Below are 20,272 nucleotides of genomic sequence, written 5' to 3' on the forward strand. Positions count from 1 at the left end.
ATGGAGTTGGTTTCCTCCCACACTCCATAGACGTACAGGTTTGTAGGTTAATTGGCTTGGTATAAACGTAAATTGTCCCTAGTGTGTGTAAGATAGTTGTAGTGTGCGGGGATCGCTGGTCAGCATGGACTCGGTGGGCCGAAGGGCCTGTTTCCGCGCTGTACCTCTTGGCTAAACTAGGCACTGCTCAGTGGCGCAGATTAGACAATAGACAATAGACAATAGGTGCAGGAGGAGGCCATTCGGCCCTTCGAGCCTGTACGCACCGCCATTCAATGTGATCATGGCTCATTCTCAATCAGTACCCCGTTCCTGCCCTCTCCCCATACCCCCTGACTCCGCTATCATTAACAGCTCTATCTAGGCGTCACTCAGGTGGATCGAGCCCGGGCCAGAACTTGGGCACAGCGTGGTGAGTTTTCTCACGACAAACCAAAGTCAGTCTCACCTCGGCAATGACCGGAAATCCCCACCATAGGCTTCGTACTTGTAGTTGACCACGAGCCAGTCGGAAGTGTAGGTTCGGATACACTGTAGATAAATAACCAGACATCAACACACTGTATCAGACATGACATCAACCCCAGGACATCTCCCCACTGCTGAAACGTGAGACATCCTGACATGTCCCCAAAACAATCCTAATCTGACTTTCTCTGATGTTAAGACACAAAGTGTTGGAGTATCTCTCAGAGTCACACAGCACCTCCGGAGAACTTGCACAGGTGACGTTTCGGGTCTGAAGGGTCCCAACCCGAAATGTCACCTGTCCATGTTTTTCCAGAGACCCGCTGAGTACTCCAGCATGTTGTCGTTTCTTCTGTAAACCAGCATCTGCTGTTCCTTGTTTCTACATACCCCTGAAATAAGTTCGTAAGTTCGTGTGATAGGAGCAGACACACACACTCTCGCACACACACTCACACACACACTCTCGCACACATTCACGCACACACACACGCACACACACTCACACTCACTCTGTCGCACACACACTCACGCACACACACTCACTCTCACACACTCACTCACTCTCACACACACTCTCTCACACACACTCTCTCACTCACTCACACTCACGCACACGCCCACTCACGCACTCACACTCACGCAAGCACACTCACGCACACACACACACACACTCACACACGCTCACTCTCACACGCACACAAACGCGCACACAAACGCGCACATGCACACACTCACGCACACACTCAAACTCACGCACACACTCACGCACACTCTCTCACACACACAAACACATGCACACTCTCACACACACTCACGCACCCACACTCACACTCACGCACACATACGCTCTCACACACTCACACACGCACTCACGCACACACTCACTCACTCTCACACACTCTCACACTCTCTCACTCACACACACACTCACACGCACACACAAACATGCACACTCGCGCGCACACTTACGCAGTCACTCACACACACACTCATGCACACACGCACAACATACACACGCACACACTCTCTCGCACACACACAAACACTCACACACTCGCGCGCGCGCACGCGCACACTCACGCACACTCACACGCACAACATACACACGCACACACTCTCTCGCACACACACACAAACACATGCACTCACTCGCGCGTGCGCACGCACGCACGCACGCACGCACACACACACACATGCTTGTGGTGCCCCTCAGACGGTACCTCTTTCACCAGCAGGCTGTGAGCCTGTGTGTCAGCATCAGTGGGCAGGGCGGAGCACACCGTCCGTCTCTGGTGTGGAACCGTAGCGATCTGGACAGGAAAAACATTTGTATTTAGAACCCCTTCAGGCACCGCTGGGCGTGGACTTTCTGACTTTAGAGATACAGCGCGGAGACAGGCCCTTCCGCCCAGTGAGTCCGTGCTGACCAGCGAGTCCGCGCCGCCCGGCGAGTCTGCGCCGACCGGCGAGTCCGTGCCGACCAGCGTGTCCGCCCTGACCGGCGAGTCCGCACCGCTCCGCCCGGCGAGTCCGCACCGCTCCGCCCGGCGAGTCCGTGCCGACCAGCGAGTCCGCGCCGACCAGCGAGTCCGCACTGACCAGTCCGCACTGACCAGCGTGTCCGCACTGACCAGCGTGTCCGTGCCGCCCAGCGATCGCCCCGTACTCTAGCGCTATCCTACACATTAGGGACAATTTACAATTTTACAGAAGCCAATTAACCGGCACACCCACTCGTCTTTGGAGTGTGGGAGAAAGCCGGAGCACCCAAATAAAACCCATGCAGGTCACGGGGAGAATGTACAAACTCCGTACAGACAGCACCCGTAGTCAGGATTGAACCTGGGTCTCTGGGGCGGTGAGGCAGCAGCTCTACCCGCTGCGCCGCCGTGCCGGCCTCCACCTGGGTTGTGCCAGGCTGTGACCTTGGACCAACCGGGCAGCTGGTCCCTGTACCAGCGTCCACGCTGCCAACTGGGCGTCTCCAACTCCAGCGTCCAGTACCTGCACGCTCCACTGGACAGTGGTCGCGGCACACGGCCTTCATGGGTGACCAACTCACCGAGACCTCATCCGCGGGGAACTGCAGGAGATCCCGCAGGCTGTCGCCCTGGATCTGTGCCTTCCTCTGCTCAATCACACTCTCGTAGTCCAGCGGCTCCACTATCTTGGTCTTCTCCTGCAGAGACCAAAATAGTTCAGTGTCAATGAAAGAAATCTAAGCAACGTGAACACACTAGACTCTACCATGGACTCACGCAGCAGTACAGCACGGAAACAGGCCATTCAGCCCAATTCAACCATGCCAATTAACATGCCCCATCTGCACGAGTCCCATTTGCACACATTTCGCCCATATCCCTCTCAACCTGTCCTATCCATGTACCTATCCAAGCGTCTTTTAAACATTGTGATAGTCCCTGCCTCAACTACCTCCTCCGGCAGCTCGTTCCATACACCCACCCTCTGTGTGGAAAAGTTACTCACTCAGGTTCCTTTTAAATCATTCCCCCCTCACCTTAAACCCATGTCCTCTGTTCTTGATTCCCCTCTCCCGGGCAAAAGATTCTGAGCATTCACCCATCAATTTTAAATCCTTTGTTGAAAGTATTTGGGCAATGTCATTGGAGCTATGAATCCTGACAGCATTGATCAGTGCAATGCATTACAAGCAGTCACCATTCCAATTGCCTTCACATCCCTGTACTTAAAGCAAGATTCTCAAACTCACTCATGCTTTGTCAGCTGGACATCTCACTGGTTCAATATTGCTTCTGTTGTCACGTGTGCAAACGTACAGTTACGGTCTTTGTTCACATAGTCCAGTAGAGTATTGCCGTATCAAAACCCCAGTCTGCAGAAGGGTCTCGACCCGAAACGTCACCCATTCCTTCTCTCCAGAGATGCTGCCTGACCCGCTGAGTTACTCCAGCTTTTAGCAAAGTGTACAATAATGGGCTACCGATCCCGTGTGCACGCCGCCATGTTTTGCGGCCATTTTCAAAGTGCAGTCCACACTCCGGTCCTCATGAGTGGCGCGTGATCCAGGCAAGTCCCAGGCTGTAGCAGGGCCTCTAGGCCTCACCTTCCAGGCCCCTCTCCACTCAATAGACAATTGGTGCAGGAGGAGGCCATTCGGCCCTTCGAGCCAGCACCGCCATTCAATGTGATCATGGCTGATCATTCTCAATCAGTACCCTGTTCCTGCCTTCTCCCCATACCCCGACTCCGTTATCCTTAAGAGCTCTATCCAGCTCTCTCTTGAATGCATTCAGAGAATTGGCCTCCACTCTCCTCTCCTCTCCCGGCCACATTTGTGTCTCCTGCAGCCGACCTCGAGGCAGTGGGCCAGACCCCGGTTCCTTCTCTTCTCCTCTCCTCCGGCCTCACTCCTCGCCCGTCACTGCTGGCTCCCTCCATCCTCCCGCCCTTTGGTCTTCGGGGGACGAGCAGGGGCGGAGTAGCCGGCTCTCTCCCTTGCGTCTGGTCACAGAGGACAGGCGAGTGCCAGCTCAGCTCCCCTCTCCCTGCGGGCAGCCATGCTGCAGGTAGATCTGCCATCGGTGCTCAGTTCAGCTCCAGGACCTACGAGCAGGGGACAGTTTCTCGATGGCATTTGGCGTCAAAAACCACTCTGCCTGCAACCACCAACACTTCTGCTCCAGGTACTCGACAATTCATTAACCGCACTGTTGTAAAGGTCGCACCCCAAAGACGTACAGGTCTGTAGGTTAATTGGCTTGGCATAAATGTAAAAGAATGTCCCTAGTGTGTGCAGGATAACATTAATGTGCGGGGATCGCTGGTCGGCGTGGACTCAGTGGGCGGAACAGTCTGTATTGCTAAACTAATCGCCACCAGTCGTGGTCGGGCTCAGTCTGGACAGACGGTGCCCTGGTGGAACGTATCAGGAGAGGCAGCTGAGTCCATGGGAGGGGGAGTTAAAGTGCTGAGCAACCGGGAGATCATGTAGGTCTAGGTGCACTAAGCAAAGGTGTTCAGTGAAACCATCGCCGAGCCTGTGCTTGGTCTCGCCGATCGATAAATGGTGGTGATCTGTGGCAGGGTGGGCAATTCTCGGGGTAATTTGGAGATACAACAGACTGCAGATGCTGCAATCCCGTGCAGAACACAAGCTGCTGGAGGAAGTCGGCAGGTCAGGCAGCATCTGTGGAGCAATTTTCCTGCAATACTTTGTGTTTTGCTCAGGATTTGAGCAGCTACTTGCACATTGTCATTCCCTTTATCCTGTATCTGTCCACTGTGGACTGCTTGTTGTAATCATGTGCGTTTCTTTTGCAGACTGGAGAACATGCAGCAGAAGCTTTCCACTGTTCCCCTGGAACACTGATTGCACTGAAATTGCTTTTCATCTAAAACTGACTTTCAGTTTGCAACAGGAAGTGAGTCAACAACTTTATTGCAGCTCCCCGCCTGAAGGCCTTGTTTTGTCACGGTGTTTGACAGGGACAACATACCACACACAGACCATGGTGCGGCACGGTGGCGCAGCGGGTAGAGCTGCTGGCTCACAGTGCCAGAGACCCGGGTACCATCCTGACTACGGGCGCTGTCGGTACATTTGTACGTTCTCCCCGTGACCCGCGTGGGTTTTCTCCGGGTGCTCCGGTTTCCTCCCACACTCCAAAGATGTGCGGGTTTATAGATTAATTGGGTTCAGTAAAAAATTGTTGGCTTTGTTATAAAATGGTAAATTGTTCCTAGTGTGTAGGACGGTGTTAGTGCACAGGGATTGCTGGTTGGCGCAGAATCAGTGGCTAAAGGGCCTGTTTCCGTGCTGTATCTACACACTAAACTAAACTACGAAGGCCAGAGGGATCGGAGCAGTTCAATGAGTCAGACCCTGTTTCAATGGCTTGCATGAAAAACGTTCAAATCTGCAAGAACCTCACCACTAAGCAAATGGGGTTGGGTCTTGGGGAAAGCACTGTGCAAGGATTTCAGTGAAGGGGAAGTGTGGACAAAGGGGAACCTTCAGGCAATGTTGCACAGGAAACGGGCCCAGTTTAACCATGACGGGCGGAAGGAGGGTGAGTTAGGGGGCAGGGGTCAGAGAGCCTGTGGCCTGAGGTCAGGGTCGATGGTCCTGGGTGCAGAGGGCAGGGGTCAGGGAGAAAGCTCTTTAATTCAGAGATACAACACGGAAACAGGCCCTTCGGCCCACTAGGTACACGCCGACCATCGATCACCGGTTCACACCAGTTCCATGGTATCCCCCGGTCCCATCCAATCCCCACACATGAGGGGTAATTTACAGAGAGAGTGAATTCACTTCCAAACCCGCACATCTTTGGGATGTGGGAGGAAACCAGAGGGCCCAGTGGAAACCCACGCGGTCGCAGGGAGAACGTGCAAACTCCACACAGACAGTACCTGAGGTCGGGGTTGGACCTGGATCTCTGGCGGTGAGTGGCAGCAGCTCTACCCGCTGCATCACCGTGTCGCCCTGCAGTGCGGGCAATCCCAAAGACAAGCAGAGCTCCTTCGAGATCGAACATTGGCATCGCACAGCACGGAGCCGTTCTAGAAAGTTCTGTTAACCAAATCTTCACAAACTGGGTGGGTTAACATATGATGAGCGTTTGTCTACACAGGGCCTGTACTCGCTGGAGTTTAGAAGGATGAGGGGGGACCTCATTGAAACGTACAGAATAGTGAAAGGTTTGGATAGAATGGATGTGGAGAGGATGTTTCTGCTAGTGGGAGAGTCTGGGACCAGAATAGGCTTGAAGGGCCGAATGGCCTTCTCCTGCACTTATTTTCTATGTCTCTATGTTTCAGTGGCCACGGCCTCATAATTAATGGACGTTCCTTTAGGAAGGAGATGAGGAGGATTCTTTAGTCAGATGGCGGTGAATCTGTGGGATTCTTTGCCACAAACGGCTGTGGAGGCCACAAGTAAGTGGACATATTAAAGGCAGAGATAGATAGATTCTTGATTAGTGCGGGTGTCAGAGGTTATGGGGAGAAGGCAGGAGAATGGAGGGATTAGGAGGGAGAGATAGATCAGCCATGATTGAATGGCGGAGTGGACTTGATGGGTCGAATGGCCTAATTCAGCTCCTATCATTATGAAGTGTGGAGGATGGGCCGGACACGTCTGAAACAGAGAGCCAGACATGGGCAACATGTATCCGTCATACCTACACACACACTCTGCGTGCAGTGGCCATGTCACGGTTAAAAGGCCACTGAGTGCAGCACACACAGCAGACATCGTGATCCATGAACATCTCTGCCGCCATTAACACAAGAAGAACACAAGAACAACACAAGAAAATAGGAGCAGGAGTAGGCCAACCGGCCCCTCGAGCCCGCTCCGCCATTCAATACGATCATGGCTGATCCTACCCCAACCCCCTTCCCACTATCGCCCTTCTTCCCACCCAAAAGAACCGTGTGATCTCCTGGGAGAGGCGAAAAAACGGATAAAAACCCAGGCCAATTTGGGAAAAAAATCCGGGAAATTCCTCTCCGACCCCAAGCTAGGCGAATGAAACTTGTCCAGGAGATTACTCAGGTCTTACTATACTAACAATAGCTCATGTCCACTTCCCTGCCCACTCCCCGTAACCCCTAATTCCCTTGTCTATTAAAAAACAATCTATTTCTGTTTTAACAATGCAGCCAGGTACAGGAAAGCAATAAGCTGCATTGGTTCACCACACAGCCCGGATAACTGAAGGACAAACTCATTCGAAGACAAGCCAAAAAACAAAAAAATCACCCAAAGATGGAAATCAGAAATAAAACAAACAGATAATGTAGATACAAGGAACTACAGTTTATTTTAGTTTAGAGATACAGCGCGGAGACAGGTCCTTCAGCCCACCGCACCGACCAGTGATCCCCACACACTAACACTGTCCGACACACACTGGGGACTATTTACGTTTATACCAAGCCGATTAACCTACAAACCTGCATGTCTTTGGAGTGTGGCTGGAAACCAAAGATCTCGGAGAAAACCCACACAGGTCATGGGGAGAACGTACAAACTGCGTGTAGACAGCGCCCATGGTCAGGATGGGACAAGGGTCTCTGGCGCTGTGAGGCGGTAACTCTACTGGGGCAACACCGTGACGCCCAGTTGCCGGTTGCCAAAAAAAGACACAAGGTTTACACTTTCTTACTACGCTAACTCCACACAGACAAACAGATCATTCTCAGCAAGTCAGGCAGCATCTGTGGGGAAAGAGATTTGCCATTTCAATGGCCGACCATTGCATATCCTGTGGTCAGTAGTTGGCGAGAGTTGTAAGGGGGGGCGATGGGCTAGCGGGAGAGAGAAAGAAGTGCTCGTGGGGTTCAAGGGAGTGAATGGGTGTGATGGGATCACTCTGTTGGGAGCTGGCATGGATCCGCTGGGCTGAATGGCCTTAAGTAAGAACCCCACGAGTCAACTTGATTCAGTCACGGTGGTACAGTGGTAGAGTTGCTGCCTTAAAGCGCTCACAGCGCCAGAGACCCAGGTTCGATCCTGACAACGGGTGCTGTCTGTACGGAGTTTGTACGTTCCCCCCGTGACCTGCGTGGGTTTTCTCCGAGAACTCTGGTTTCCTCCCACACTCCAAAGACGTGCAGGTTTGTAGGTTAATTGGATTGGTACAAATGTAAAACTTGTCCCTAGTGTTTGTAGTGTAGTGTTAGACAATAGACAATAGGTGCAGGAGGAGGCCATTCAGCCCTTCAAGCCAGCACCGCCATTCAATGTGATCATGGCTGATCATTCACAATCAGTACCCCGTTCCTGCCTTCTCCCCATACCCCCTGACTCCACTATCATTAAGAGCTCTATCTAGCTCTCTCTTGAATGCAGTGTGCGGGGATCGCTGGTCAGTGCGGGGCTAGTGGGCCGAAGGGCCGGTATCCGTGCTGTATCTCTAAATTAAACTAAATTAAATGTGTTGGAAGGAACTGCAGGTGCTGGTTTAAACCAAATATAGACTCAAAAAGCTGGAGTAACTCAGCGGGACAGACAGCATCTCTGGAGAGAAGGAGTGGGTGTCATTTTGGGTCTGAAGAAGGGTCTCGACCCGAAACGTCACCCATTCCTTCTGTCCAGAGATGCTGCCTGTCCTGCTGAGTTACTCCAGCTTTTTGTGTCTATCTTTACACTGGCACAGTCCTTCACGATTAGTGCGGGTGTTAGGAGATTACGGGGAGAAGGCAGGAGAATGGGGTTAGGAGGGAGAGATAGATCAGCCATGATTGAATGGCAGAGTAGACTTGATAGGCCGAATGGCCTAATTCTGCTCCTATTCCTTATGACAGTCCCGGTGAGAGTCAGGAACAATACGTTTACCACAGTGGCTCAACCCATCTTTGCTGGGCAAGGGGGAGCTGTGGGCCAGATTACTCAGGAGGATGGGTTCGTGTAGTCAGGTTGGTAACTCGCCAATGGAGATGATTTACTTCATCAGGCCAGGCTAAAATTAAACTGAATTGATCCAAACCATTCCTGGAACAGACAGAGAAATCGTTTCTCCAAAGGCAATCGATGCCGTTAAGCCAAGTGGACTTAGAGTGCAGGGGCCTCAGCAGTGAGGCTGCAGATGTTTCCTCAGCACGGCCTTGAGAAAGCAGTTTTTTGTGGCTCTGAGAGTATGCACACTCTGAGTAGGGTTGCCAACTGTTATCCCATATTAGGCCCGGGGGGTGCTGTAGGCCCGGACACTGTAGGCCCGGAGGGTGCTGTAGGCCCGGACACTGTAGGCCCGGACACTGTAGGCCCGTACAGTGTAGGCCCGGAGAGTGTAGGCCCGGGGGGTGCTGTAGGCCCGGACAGTGTAGGCCCGGACAGTGTAGGCCCAGGGGCCGCAGTAGGCCGAGACACTGTAGGCCCGGGGGCCGCAGTAGGCCCGTACACTGTAGGCCCGGACAGTGTAGGCTAACGGAGTGTGTTCGGGGAGCTGGGCCAAGTGTGTTCGCCTAACGGAGGTTGTGTAGCAACCCACCTCCCGGCCCGGGCGGCCGCCATTGGTGGAGTGGGAGCACGTGGGGCGGTGAGGTCACGTGGGGCGTGGGCGGTGACGTCACATTCTGTCCCTTATTTGGGAGTTAGAAAGTTGGCAACCGTAACTCCAAGCCACCTCATTGTGTGACATGTCAGTGAACTAGGAAATCTGCATCTACACCTCGCGCTGCCTCGGCAAGGCCAGCAGCATAATCACGGACCAGTCTCACCCCGGTCACCACCTTTTCTCCCCTCTACCATCGGGCAAGAGGTACAGAAGTGTGAAAACGCACACCTCCAGATTCAGGGACAGTTTCTTCCCGGCTGTTATTAGGCAACTGAACCATCCTCTCACCAACTAGAGAGCGGTCCTGACCTCCCATCTACCTCATTGGAGACCCTCGGACCATCTTTGGTTGGACATTACCTTGCTCTAAACGTTATTCTCTTATCATGGATTTGTACACTGTGGATGGTTCGATTGTAATCATGTGTTGTCTTTTCACTGACTGGTTAACAAGCAACAAAAGCTTTTCACTGTACCTCGGTACAGGTGACAATAAACTAAACTGAACTCTAATGCACAGCCCGAGTGAAGCAGCAGGAACATGTCCACCTCCGTTGTCTCTGGATCGCCTGCCTAGAGTTGCACTTACAGTGCAGAGTAGAGGCAGCAAACCTCCAGCTCATCAGATGGACAGTAACCCAGAGAATTTACTGACACCTCTAACAGGAGTAGAATTCGGCCCATCAAGCCTACTCCACCATTCAATCATAGAAACGTAGAAACATGGAAAATAGGTACAGGAGACAGCACCGCCATTCATTGCGATCATGGCTGATCATCTACAATCAGTGACGTGTGCCTGCCTTCTCCCCTTATCCCTTGATTCCTCTCGCCCCAAGAGTTCTATCTAATTCTCTTTTAAATTCATCCAGTGAATTGGCCTCCACTGACCTCTGAGGCAGAGAATTCCACAAATTCACAACTCTCTGGGTGAAAAAGTTTCTTCTCACCTCAGTTTTAAATGGCCTCCCCTTTATTCATGGACTGTGTGGCCCCTGGTTCTCGACTCCCCCAACATTGGGAACATTTTTCCTGCATCCAGTTTGTCCAGTCGTGAAATCATGACTGATTTCTTTCTCCCTCCTAACCCCATTCTCCTGCATTCTCCCCATAACCTTGACACCCGCACTTATCAAGAAGCTATCTATCTCTGCCTTAAAAATATCCACTGACGGCCTCCACAGCCTTCTGTGGCAAAGAATTCCACAGATTCACCACCCTCTGACTAAAGAAATTCCTCCTCATCTCCTTCCTAAAAGTACGTCCTAAGGATGTGGGAGAGTCTAGGACCAGAGGGCACAGCCTCAAAATCAAAGGATGTTCCTTTAGGAAGAGGATGAGGAGGAACTTCTTTAGTCAGAGGGTGGTGAATCTGTGGAATTCATTGCCACAGACGGCTGTGGAGGCCACAAGTCAGTGGATATTTTAAAGGCAGAGATAGATAGGTTCTTGATTAGTGCGGGTGTCAGGGGTTATGGGGAGAAGGCAGGAGAATGGGGTTAGGAGGGAGAGATAGATCAGCCATGATTGAATGGCGGAGTAGACTTGATGGGTCGAATGGCCTAATTCTGCTCCTGTCACTTATGAACTTAACAATTACCCAATAGCCGGGCTGCTGTTGATTTGCTCAGAACCGGCCAATGTTATGGAAATGCTGAAGGTTCGTTGTGCGTGTTGGTGAGGCGTGTGACTTCCGTGTGTGTGTTGGTGAGGCGTGTGACCTCCATGTGCGTGGGAAGGGGTGTGTGCGTGGGAAGAGGGGCACAGACCGGGCATGTGACGGAGAAGGGCACTGGGTGGGCATGTGACGGAGAGGGGCACTGGGTGGGCATGTGACGGAGAGGGGCACAGTATGGGCATGTGACGGAGAGGGGCACAGACCGGGCATGTGACGGAGAGGGTCATAGGGCGGGCATGTGACGGAGCGCTCAGCAGTGGGCATGTGACGGAGAGGGGCACTGGGTGGGCATGTGACGGAGAGGGGCACTGGGCGGGCACGTGACGGAGAGGGGCACTGGGCAGGCATGTGACGGAGAGGGGCACAGACCAGGCATGTGACGGAGAGGGGTACAGACCGGGCATGTGACGGAGAGGGGCACTGGGCGGGCATGTGACGGAGAGGGGCACTGGGCAGGCATGTGACGGAGAGGGGCACTGGGCGGGCATGTGACGGAGAGGGGCACAGGGCAGGCATGTGACGGAGAGGGGCACAGACCGGGCATGTGACGGAGAGGGGTACAGACCGGGCATGTGACGGAGAAGGGCACTGGATGGGCATGTGACGGAGAGGGGCACTGGGCGGGCATGTGACGGAGAGGGGCACTGGGTGGGCATGTGACGGAGAGGGGCACTGGGTGGGCACGTGACGGAGAGGGGCACTGGGCGGGCATGTGACGGAGAGGGGCACTGGATGGGCATGTGACGGAGAGGGTCAGAGGGTGGGCATGTGACGGAGAGGGACACTGGGTGGGCATGTGAGTGAGAGGGGCACTGGATGGGCATGTGACGGAGAGGGGCACTGGATGGGCACGTGACGGAGAGGGGCACTGGGTGGGCATGTGACGGAGAGGGGCACTGGATGGGCACATGACGGAGAGGTGCACTGGGTGGGCACGTGACGGAGAGGGGCACTGGGTGGGCATGTGACGGAGAGGGGCACTGGATGGGCACGTGACGGAGAGGGGCACTGGGTGGGCATGTGACGGAGAGGGGCACTGAGTGGGCATGTGACGGAGAGGGGCACTGGGAGGGCATGTGACGGAGAGGGGCATAGGGCGGGCATGTGATGGAGAGGGGCACTGGGTGGGCATGTGACGGAGAGGGGCACAGAGTGGGTCATAGGGCGGGCATGTGACGGAGCGCTCAGCAGTGGGCATGTGACGGAGGAGCACAGACTGGGCATGTGACGGAGAGGGTCATAGGGCGGGCATGTGACGGAGCCCTCAGCAGTGGGCTGGCGGCCGAGCTTCCTCTCGCTATCTCACGGCAACACTGCCACAGGAAGCCGGTAACCACAAGCTGTGGAGAGGAGAGCGTCACCCCAGCCCGAACACCTGATTGGTGTTGGGACATCACGAGAGGACGCTCAGCCCTGCAGCACAGCTGCATCAACCACCTCCAACCGTCCAGCCTGCCAAAGCAAGCCTGTTGTTGCTCGGGCCATGTCGGCCCTGGGTGAGACCAGGCAAGATGAGCTGACTAACCACATCGGCATTACAAACATGACCAGAGTTATTACATCGGCATTACAAACATGACCAGAGTTAGTCACTTCAAATTACACACGCCCATCAATTCTCTAATTGGGAAGACACAAGGAAATACAGATGCTGGAATCTTTAGACTGTGCTTTGGACTTTAGAGATACAGCGCGGAAACAGGCCTTTCAACCCACCGAGTCCGCACCGACCAGTGATCCCCACACACTAGCACTACCCCACACAGGTCACGGGGAGAACGTACAAACTCCGTACAGACAGCACCCGTAGTCAGGATGGAACCCGGGTCTCCGGCGCTGCATTCGCTGTAAGGCAGCAACTCTACCGCTGCGCCACCGTGCCGCCCGCTAATAAAATTCAGGTGCTGTCTGCGTGGAGCTTGCACGTTCCCCCTGCGACCGCGTGGGTTTCCTCCGGGTGCTCCGGTTTCATCCTCGCATTACAAAGACGTGTGGGTTTGTAGGTTGATTGGCCCTCTGTAAATTGCCCCCAGTGTGTACGGGTGATTGATGGTCAGCATGGACAGAACTAGTGTGTACGGGTGATTGATGGTCAGCATGGACTCGGTGGGCCGAAGGGCCTGTTTCCATGCTGTATCTTTTAATAAATCAAAAAATGACAGTGTGAAAAAAGCATTATGATCGGGCATCAAATATGGTCAATGAATATGTTCATTCAATGAGAACGGCTGTCAAAGGCAAAAGGCTTTCAACATGTTGTAGCCTGTGTAATCAAATCATCCAACCCACATCTGCTAAAGTATCTGACAACAGCCACCAGTTGACACACAATTAGGGTTGCTGACCGTCCCGTATTAGCCGGGACATCCCGTATATTGAGCTAAATTGGTTTGTCCCATACGAGACCGCCCTTGTCCTGTATTAGGCCCGGCGGCGTTGTAGGCCTAGACAGTGTAGGCCCGGAGGTCCGGGCGCCACCTAATAGAGGTTGCATAGCAACACACCTCCCGGCCCGGGCGGCCGCCATTGGTGGAGCTGGAGCACATGGCCGCTGGCTGGGTGAGGTCACGGGGCAGTGACATCACCCTTTGTCCCTTATTTGGGGGTGAGAAAGTTGGCAACCCCTACCCACATCTGCTAAGGTATCTGACAACAGTCACCAGTTGACACACAAAGTGTAACTGAGTTCAAGTTACTGGGTTTAGCTTCGCATCAGGACGGTTTTGATTGAAGTTCACCCATCCAAGAGATCCCTGCCCAGATCAGGTTCGATCCTGACTACGGGTGCTGCACTGTAAGGAGTTTGTACGTTCTTCCCGTGACCTGCGTGGGTTTTCTCCGAGATGTTCGGTTTCCTCCCACACTCCAAAGACGTACAGGTATGTAGGTTAATTGGCTGGGTAAATGTAAAAATTGTCCCTAGTGGGTGTAGGATAGTGTTAATGTACAGGGATCACTGGGCGGCACGGACTTGGTGGGCCGAGAAGGCCTGTTTCCGGCTGTATATTTATGATATGATATATGATATGAGAGGAGCAGCTCGTTTCAGTGAAACCTCGAGTCAAAAGTCAAGAGCGTTTAATTCTCCAATGTCAAGTCAAGTCAAGTCAAATTTATTTGTCACATACACATACACGATGTGCAGTGAAATTAAAGTGGCAATGCCTGCGGATATATTGTGGGGTTGGGGCAACAAGGAATAGTGAAAAATATTTAACCAATGCCCCGCGCACCCCCACACAGCTTCCACAGCCTGGACAATACCTGTCTCAATCTGTCTCTTCACAAACAAGCATCATCTTGATCGCCCATCGCTCTGTGCCAGCTGGCCCACATCACTGGATAAACGCCACCTAAATATTAACATTCTTTCCTTGTTTTGATATTCATTCAGGAGCACATCCTCGGCTCCATAATCTCTCCCACTCCGTGACTGGCAGTTGCATCTCACGTGCTTCCAAACCTTAAGCTCCAGAAATCCCTCTCTCAGCCCTGACATGTTTATTAACACAGCCCAGAAAGAGAGCGCTCATTGCAACAAAACAATCCCCCCCCGCGCTCCAGCCCTTTGACGTTGGAAGCAAACGTCCCATTGCACAGTCGCATCGCGGTAGAGTTGCTGCCTTATGGCACCAGGGACCCGGGCTCGATCCTGACCACTGGTGCTGTCTGTACGGAGTTTGTACGTTCTCCGCGTGGGTTTTCTCCGAACTCTTCGGTTTCCTCCCACGCTCTAAAGACGTGCAGGTTTGTAGGTTGATTGGCTTGGTATAAATGTAAACATTGTTCTGAGTGTGTGCTGGAGAGTGTTAATATGCAGGGATCGCTGGTCGGTGTGAACTCGGTGGGCCGAAGGGCCTGTTTCCGCGCTGTATCTCAAAACTAATCAAAGTCTTGCCTTGTGGCCAGAGGTAAATTTGAACAAGATTTTGGTCAGCTGTATTTTCATCTCCATTATCCGCTGTGATTAATTTATGTTGATGGGTCTCCTGAGAAAGGTTTTTGCCATTTTGCCAAGTTGTAGATGGAAACTGTGACCATTCACATAATTTTCCATCTTAACTATTCGGCACCAATCCCAATACATTCGTCAATGCCACAATCTAACAAAATGTACAGCGGGGGAAGGTGGCAAATGCTCTTGGGACTGATTGGGCACTTGGTCAAGGAAGGATGTTTCAGGGAGAGACAGGAGAATGTAGGACACCCACTCCAGTCTGCTCCACAATTCACCAGGACCCATAAAAACATAGAAAATAGGTGCAGGAGTAGGCCATTCGGCCCTTCGAGCCAGCACCGCCATTCAGTACCACGTTCCTGCTTTCTCCCCATATCCCTTGATTCCGTTAGCCCTAAGAGCTAAATCTAACTCTCTCTTGAAAACATCCAATTAATCGGCCTCCACTGCCTTCTGTGGCAGAGAATTCCACAAATTCACAATTGCCTGGGTGAAAAAGTTTTTCCTCATCTCACAGCTGATCTGATCATTGACTCGAATCCAATGTTCCTGTAGATCTCAGATAGACACATAAAGCTGGAGTAACTCAGCGGGACAGGCAGCATCTCTGGAGAGAAGGAATGGGTGATGTTTCGTGTCGAGACACTACTTCTGAAGAAGCGTCTCGACCCGAAACGTCACCCATTCCTTTCCTCCAGAGATGCTGCCTGACCTGCTGAGTTACTGCAGCTTTTTGTGTCTTTCTTCGGTTTAAACCAGCATCTACAGTTCATTCCTACACATTCCTGTAGATCTCAGTGACTCTCGTTTTCCCTTCAGCCCAAATCTCTGTCTAATTCCCCCTTGGATACAGGTCACTCCTAATGTCCAGACACTCCACCTGGGAAATTACATCCATAACATTTATACAAGTCTTATAATGAGATGGAAGATGGGTTTATAGAGCCTGGGGTCTCTGCAGTTTGAGGCAGGGATTCAGGGGCCTTGACACTACCTTGTTAGTTTATGTAAGGAACGCACCTCAATAAGGAGTTAGTTGTGGGCATTATCACTGGGAATTAATTATCATCAATGGGTCTCCTGCTATGACTGGTCAGGCCACATTTGGAGTTTTAGGAGCAGTTTTGGGCCCCATATCTGAGGAAGGATGTGCTGGCTCTGGAGAGGGTCCAGAGGAGGTTTACAAGAACGATCCCAGGAATGAGTGGGTTGACATATGATGGGCTTTTGACAGCACTGGGCCTGTACTCACTGGAGTTTAGAAGAATGAGGGGGGACCTCATTGAAACTTACCGAATAGTGAGAGGCCTGGATAGAGTGGATGTGGAGAGGATGTTTCCACCAGTGGGAGAGTCTAGGACCAGAGGTCTTAGCCTCAGAATTTTAGGAAGGAGATGAGGAGGAATTTCTTTCGTCAGAGGGTGGTGAATCTGTGGAATTAATTGGCTGTAGAGGCCAAGGGATATTTAAGGCAGAGATAGATAGATTCTTGATTAGCACAGATGACAGAGGTTATGGGGAGAAGGGAAGAGAGTGAGAGGGAGAGATAGATCAACCATGATTGAATGGTGGAGTGGACTTGATGGGCTGAATGGCCTAATTCTGCTCCTATCACTTATAAATTTATGAACACTTGTGAACTTATGAAACTAAAACCAGCCTCCCACCTGACCAAAGGGAAGGAATGAGTGGCAAGACAAGGAAGGCAGACGAGAATTCACAATGGTGGGCATGTACACACAGCTGAGAATGGACGCAGATCTAGGTACTAGTGTTACTGGCCTTTCTTTAGTTAGCTTGGAGCAATCTTCTAAATGAGGTACAAATCCATTTCATAATCACCAGATTTCTTTTGCTGAGACAGCAATAACTACCATGGACATCCAATTAACGGTTTTTCCATTAATAACAGAATACTCTTGCAAAGCATTTTATATCGAACAAACTAATTTACGGTAGGATTAGTTATAACAATGTCAAGGAAAGAATCATAGTCATGCAGTGTGGAAACAGGCCCTTCAGTCTGACTTGCCCACACCGACCAACATGTCCCTCCTGCCTGCATTTGGCCCATATCCCTCTAAACATTCTGTCCATGTATCTGTCTAAATGTTTCTTGAACATTGTGAAGTTCCTGCTGCATCGGAGCCCACGGACGGGGTCAGGTCGCCCGCGGTCCTCAGGGCGTGGCGTGGGAGAGCAGTCGACCTGGTGCCGCGAGTCCCAGCCAATGTCTAGCAACATAAGACAAGAGGCTAATTGTGAGACTGAGCTCCCTAACCTTGGCTCGGTTGCAGAGGTCAAGAGACGATGCATTAACTCCCCTGCCCCAGCTGCCCCTCAGCACAATCGACTCAATGCAAACCGCGAGGCTGAGATCATCTTACAGTCCGTGTGGCTGCAGCAGCCGCCTCTCCTCACTTTAGTTTGTTGTCAATAGACAATAGGTGCAGGAGGAGGCCATTCGGCCCTTCGAGCCAGCACCGCCATTCAATGTGATCATGGCTGATCATTCTCAATCAGTACCCCGTTCCTGCCTTCTCCCCATACCCCCTGACTCCGCTATCCTTAAGAGCTCAATCTACCTCTCTCTTGAATGCATCCAGTGAATTGGTCTCCACTGCCTTCTCAGTCAGAGAATTCCACAGATTCACTACCCTCTGACTGAAAAAGTTTTTCCTCATCTCCGTTCTAAATGGCCTACCCCTTATTCTTAAACTGTGGCCCCTTGTTCTGGATTCCACCAACATTGGGAACATGTTCCCTGCTTCAAGGTGCCATGAACAGCTTTGGTACACGTGACAATAAACTAAACTGAGGAGGAGGGTCGCCAACTATCTCACTCCCAAATAATGGACAAAGGGTGACGTCACCGCCCCACGCCCCCTCGCCCAGCCAGCGGCCACGTGCTCCCGCTCCACCAATGGCGGCCGCCCGGGCGCCGCCTAACAGAGGTTGCGTAGCAACCCGCCTCTCGGCCCGGGCGGGACAAACCAATTTAGCCCAAAATACAGGATGTTCCGGCTAATACGAGAATACGGGACAGTTGGCGACCCAACTGAGAGAGCTAGAGGCTGCTCCTGCCAGCAGTGTCTCGGCAGCTCTTCCTCTTCCTCTCCATGAGCAGCCGGCCAGTTCACACTAACGTCACCAAGACTGGAGATTATCAGAGCCAGCCGTTTCAGAACCACCTCTGGCACGACCACCACTAAATAATTCTCTCCTCATTTCTTCCCGCAAGACAGGAGCAGGCTGCTTTTTATTCATTTTGACTGCACAATTATCGGGTTACCATCGATTAAATATGCAGTTCAAACCCATCCATCATTCCATCCCCCCCCCTCCCTCAGGGCACGGACTCCCAGCCCTGCGGTCCCCAGCAACACGGAAACCCAGGAAGTCACGCCGTTAATAAGCAGAACATCATCACAAAAAGCTGGGGTGACTCAGTGGGTCAGGCAGCATCTGTGGAGAACATGGATAGGTGACGTTTCACAGAGTGCTGGAGTAACTCAGCGGGTCAGGCAGCATCTCTGGAGAGAAGGAATGGGTGACGTTTCAGGTCGTGACCCTCCCTCGGACTGAGAGTCGGGGAGAGGGAAGCGAGAGACATAGACAGTGCAATATAGAGATATAGAAGAAATGAATGAAAGCTATGCAAAAAAAGTAACGATGATAAAGGAAACAGGCTGTGGCAAGCAAGTGCTTTCTCCGGCTGTCCAGGGGGTCCTTGGTGAAGCTCAGTTGAAAACAAAACAAAGTCTGTCTGGAGAGGACAGTGTGCAGCCAGCATCACCACACCTCTGCCCACAGAGGCCGATACCTATTACACTGTACATAGTGGGTGTAAAATGCTCTCGCTGTTAGCGCCCTGGCCACAGTTTACAGATACAGCATTGAATCAGGCCCTTCGGCCCACTGGGTCCATGCCGACCACAATCTCCCATTCACACTAGTTCTGTGTCATCCCATTTTCTCATCCAGTCCCGGCACACCAGGGGCGATTTACAGAGGCCGACTAACCTACAAACCTGCCCGTCTTTGGTAGGCGGGTAGAAACCGGAGCAAATCCAGGTGGTCACACGTACAAACTCCACACAGACAGCACCCGAGATCGGGATCAAACGTGGGTCTTTGGCGTTGTGAGGCAGCAGCCCTACCTGCTGTGCCACCGTGCCAACAGGCAACAGCTAACTCAGCAGTGAAGGAAAGTATAGCTGGACAACTAGAGGCAAAACCAGAAGCCAATAAAACATCAACGTTTTATCAAGTCCTGAAGGAACCCCTGATCACCGACGACCAGCAATTGTGAGAAAGCACAGAGAAATCTGACGACACTCTGAGCCATGCAGTATAACGTACAACAGATGTGCTCGCAGCGAGGCTGTTCCTGGGCACATCTGCACAAGCTATCAGCACACCAAACTCTGTTGCACACATCGCCACCATCCGACCCATCGCGCACAGCAGCTGACTGGCTGAGAGACCCAGCTCCATCCTTCTACAGAGCACAACGCAGCCAACTGCAGCCCTCTCAATAGGGGCTCTTATGTGAAAATTAAAATCACAATTCTCAAGGCCAATTAGCCTCCACGAGCACTCACACAACTCAGTCAGTGCCCACCGCCACGAGTCTTCAGTTCAAATCAAAGCCAGATTTACGTCACCAAGGGTCACAAGTTTAAACAGGAAAAAACAGTTTCAGTCCAAAATCCACAATAACTACTTTTTTAAAAAGAGATCTGGCAGTCACTGCGTGCTTCCTGGTGGGGGCCTTAAAACAGAAACACTCCAAATTCATATTGTTATATGGAGTCAGAGTCATAGAGCAAATATCCTCTGGACCTTTTCTGTCCATGTACCCCTCCAAATGTAATTTAAATGTTGATATAGAGCCTGCCTCAACTACCTCCAGCACCTTCCATATACTCTCCCAAAAACAGTCCCCTAGCTTTGCACACATCAGCCTCTTGCTCACTACATCTATACCCCATCACTATGCCCCACTTGCTCACTACGTCTGCACCCCATCACTTTGCCCCACTTGCTCACTACGTCTGCACCCCATCACTTTGCCCCACTTGCTCACTACATCTATACCCCATCACTATGCCCCACTTG

The 20,272-nt window shown here is 52.1% G+C and overlaps 1 protein-coding gene across 1 annotated transcript in view; it reads right to left on the reverse strand.

Annotated features, from left to right (window-relative positions):
- Nucleotides 1-20,272, reverse strand: part of LOC144600301 (dedicator of cytokinesis protein 11-like) — a 146,730-nt gene that overhangs the window by 120,406 nt on the left and 6,052 nt on the right. Inside the window, exons 2-4 of the mRNA XM_078411868.1 lie at nt 2,534-2,650; nt 1,692-1,781; nt 449-531 (exon numbers count right to left, since the gene is read on the reverse strand). Coding sequence (XP_078267994.1) covers nt 449-531; nt 1,692-1,781; nt 2,534-2,650 — 290 coding nt within the window. The remainder of the gene's footprint in view (nt 1-448; nt 532-1,691; nt 1,782-2,533; nt 2,651-20,272) is intronic.

This window comes from Rhinoraja longicauda, chromosome 15 (assembly GCF_053455715.1).
Source record: "Rhinoraja longicauda isolate Sanriku21f chromosome 15, sRhiLon1.1, whole genome shotgun sequence".
Lineage (NCBI taxonomy): Eukaryota > Metazoa > Chordata > Chondrichthyes > Rajiformes > Arhynchobatidae > Rhinoraja > Rhinoraja longicauda.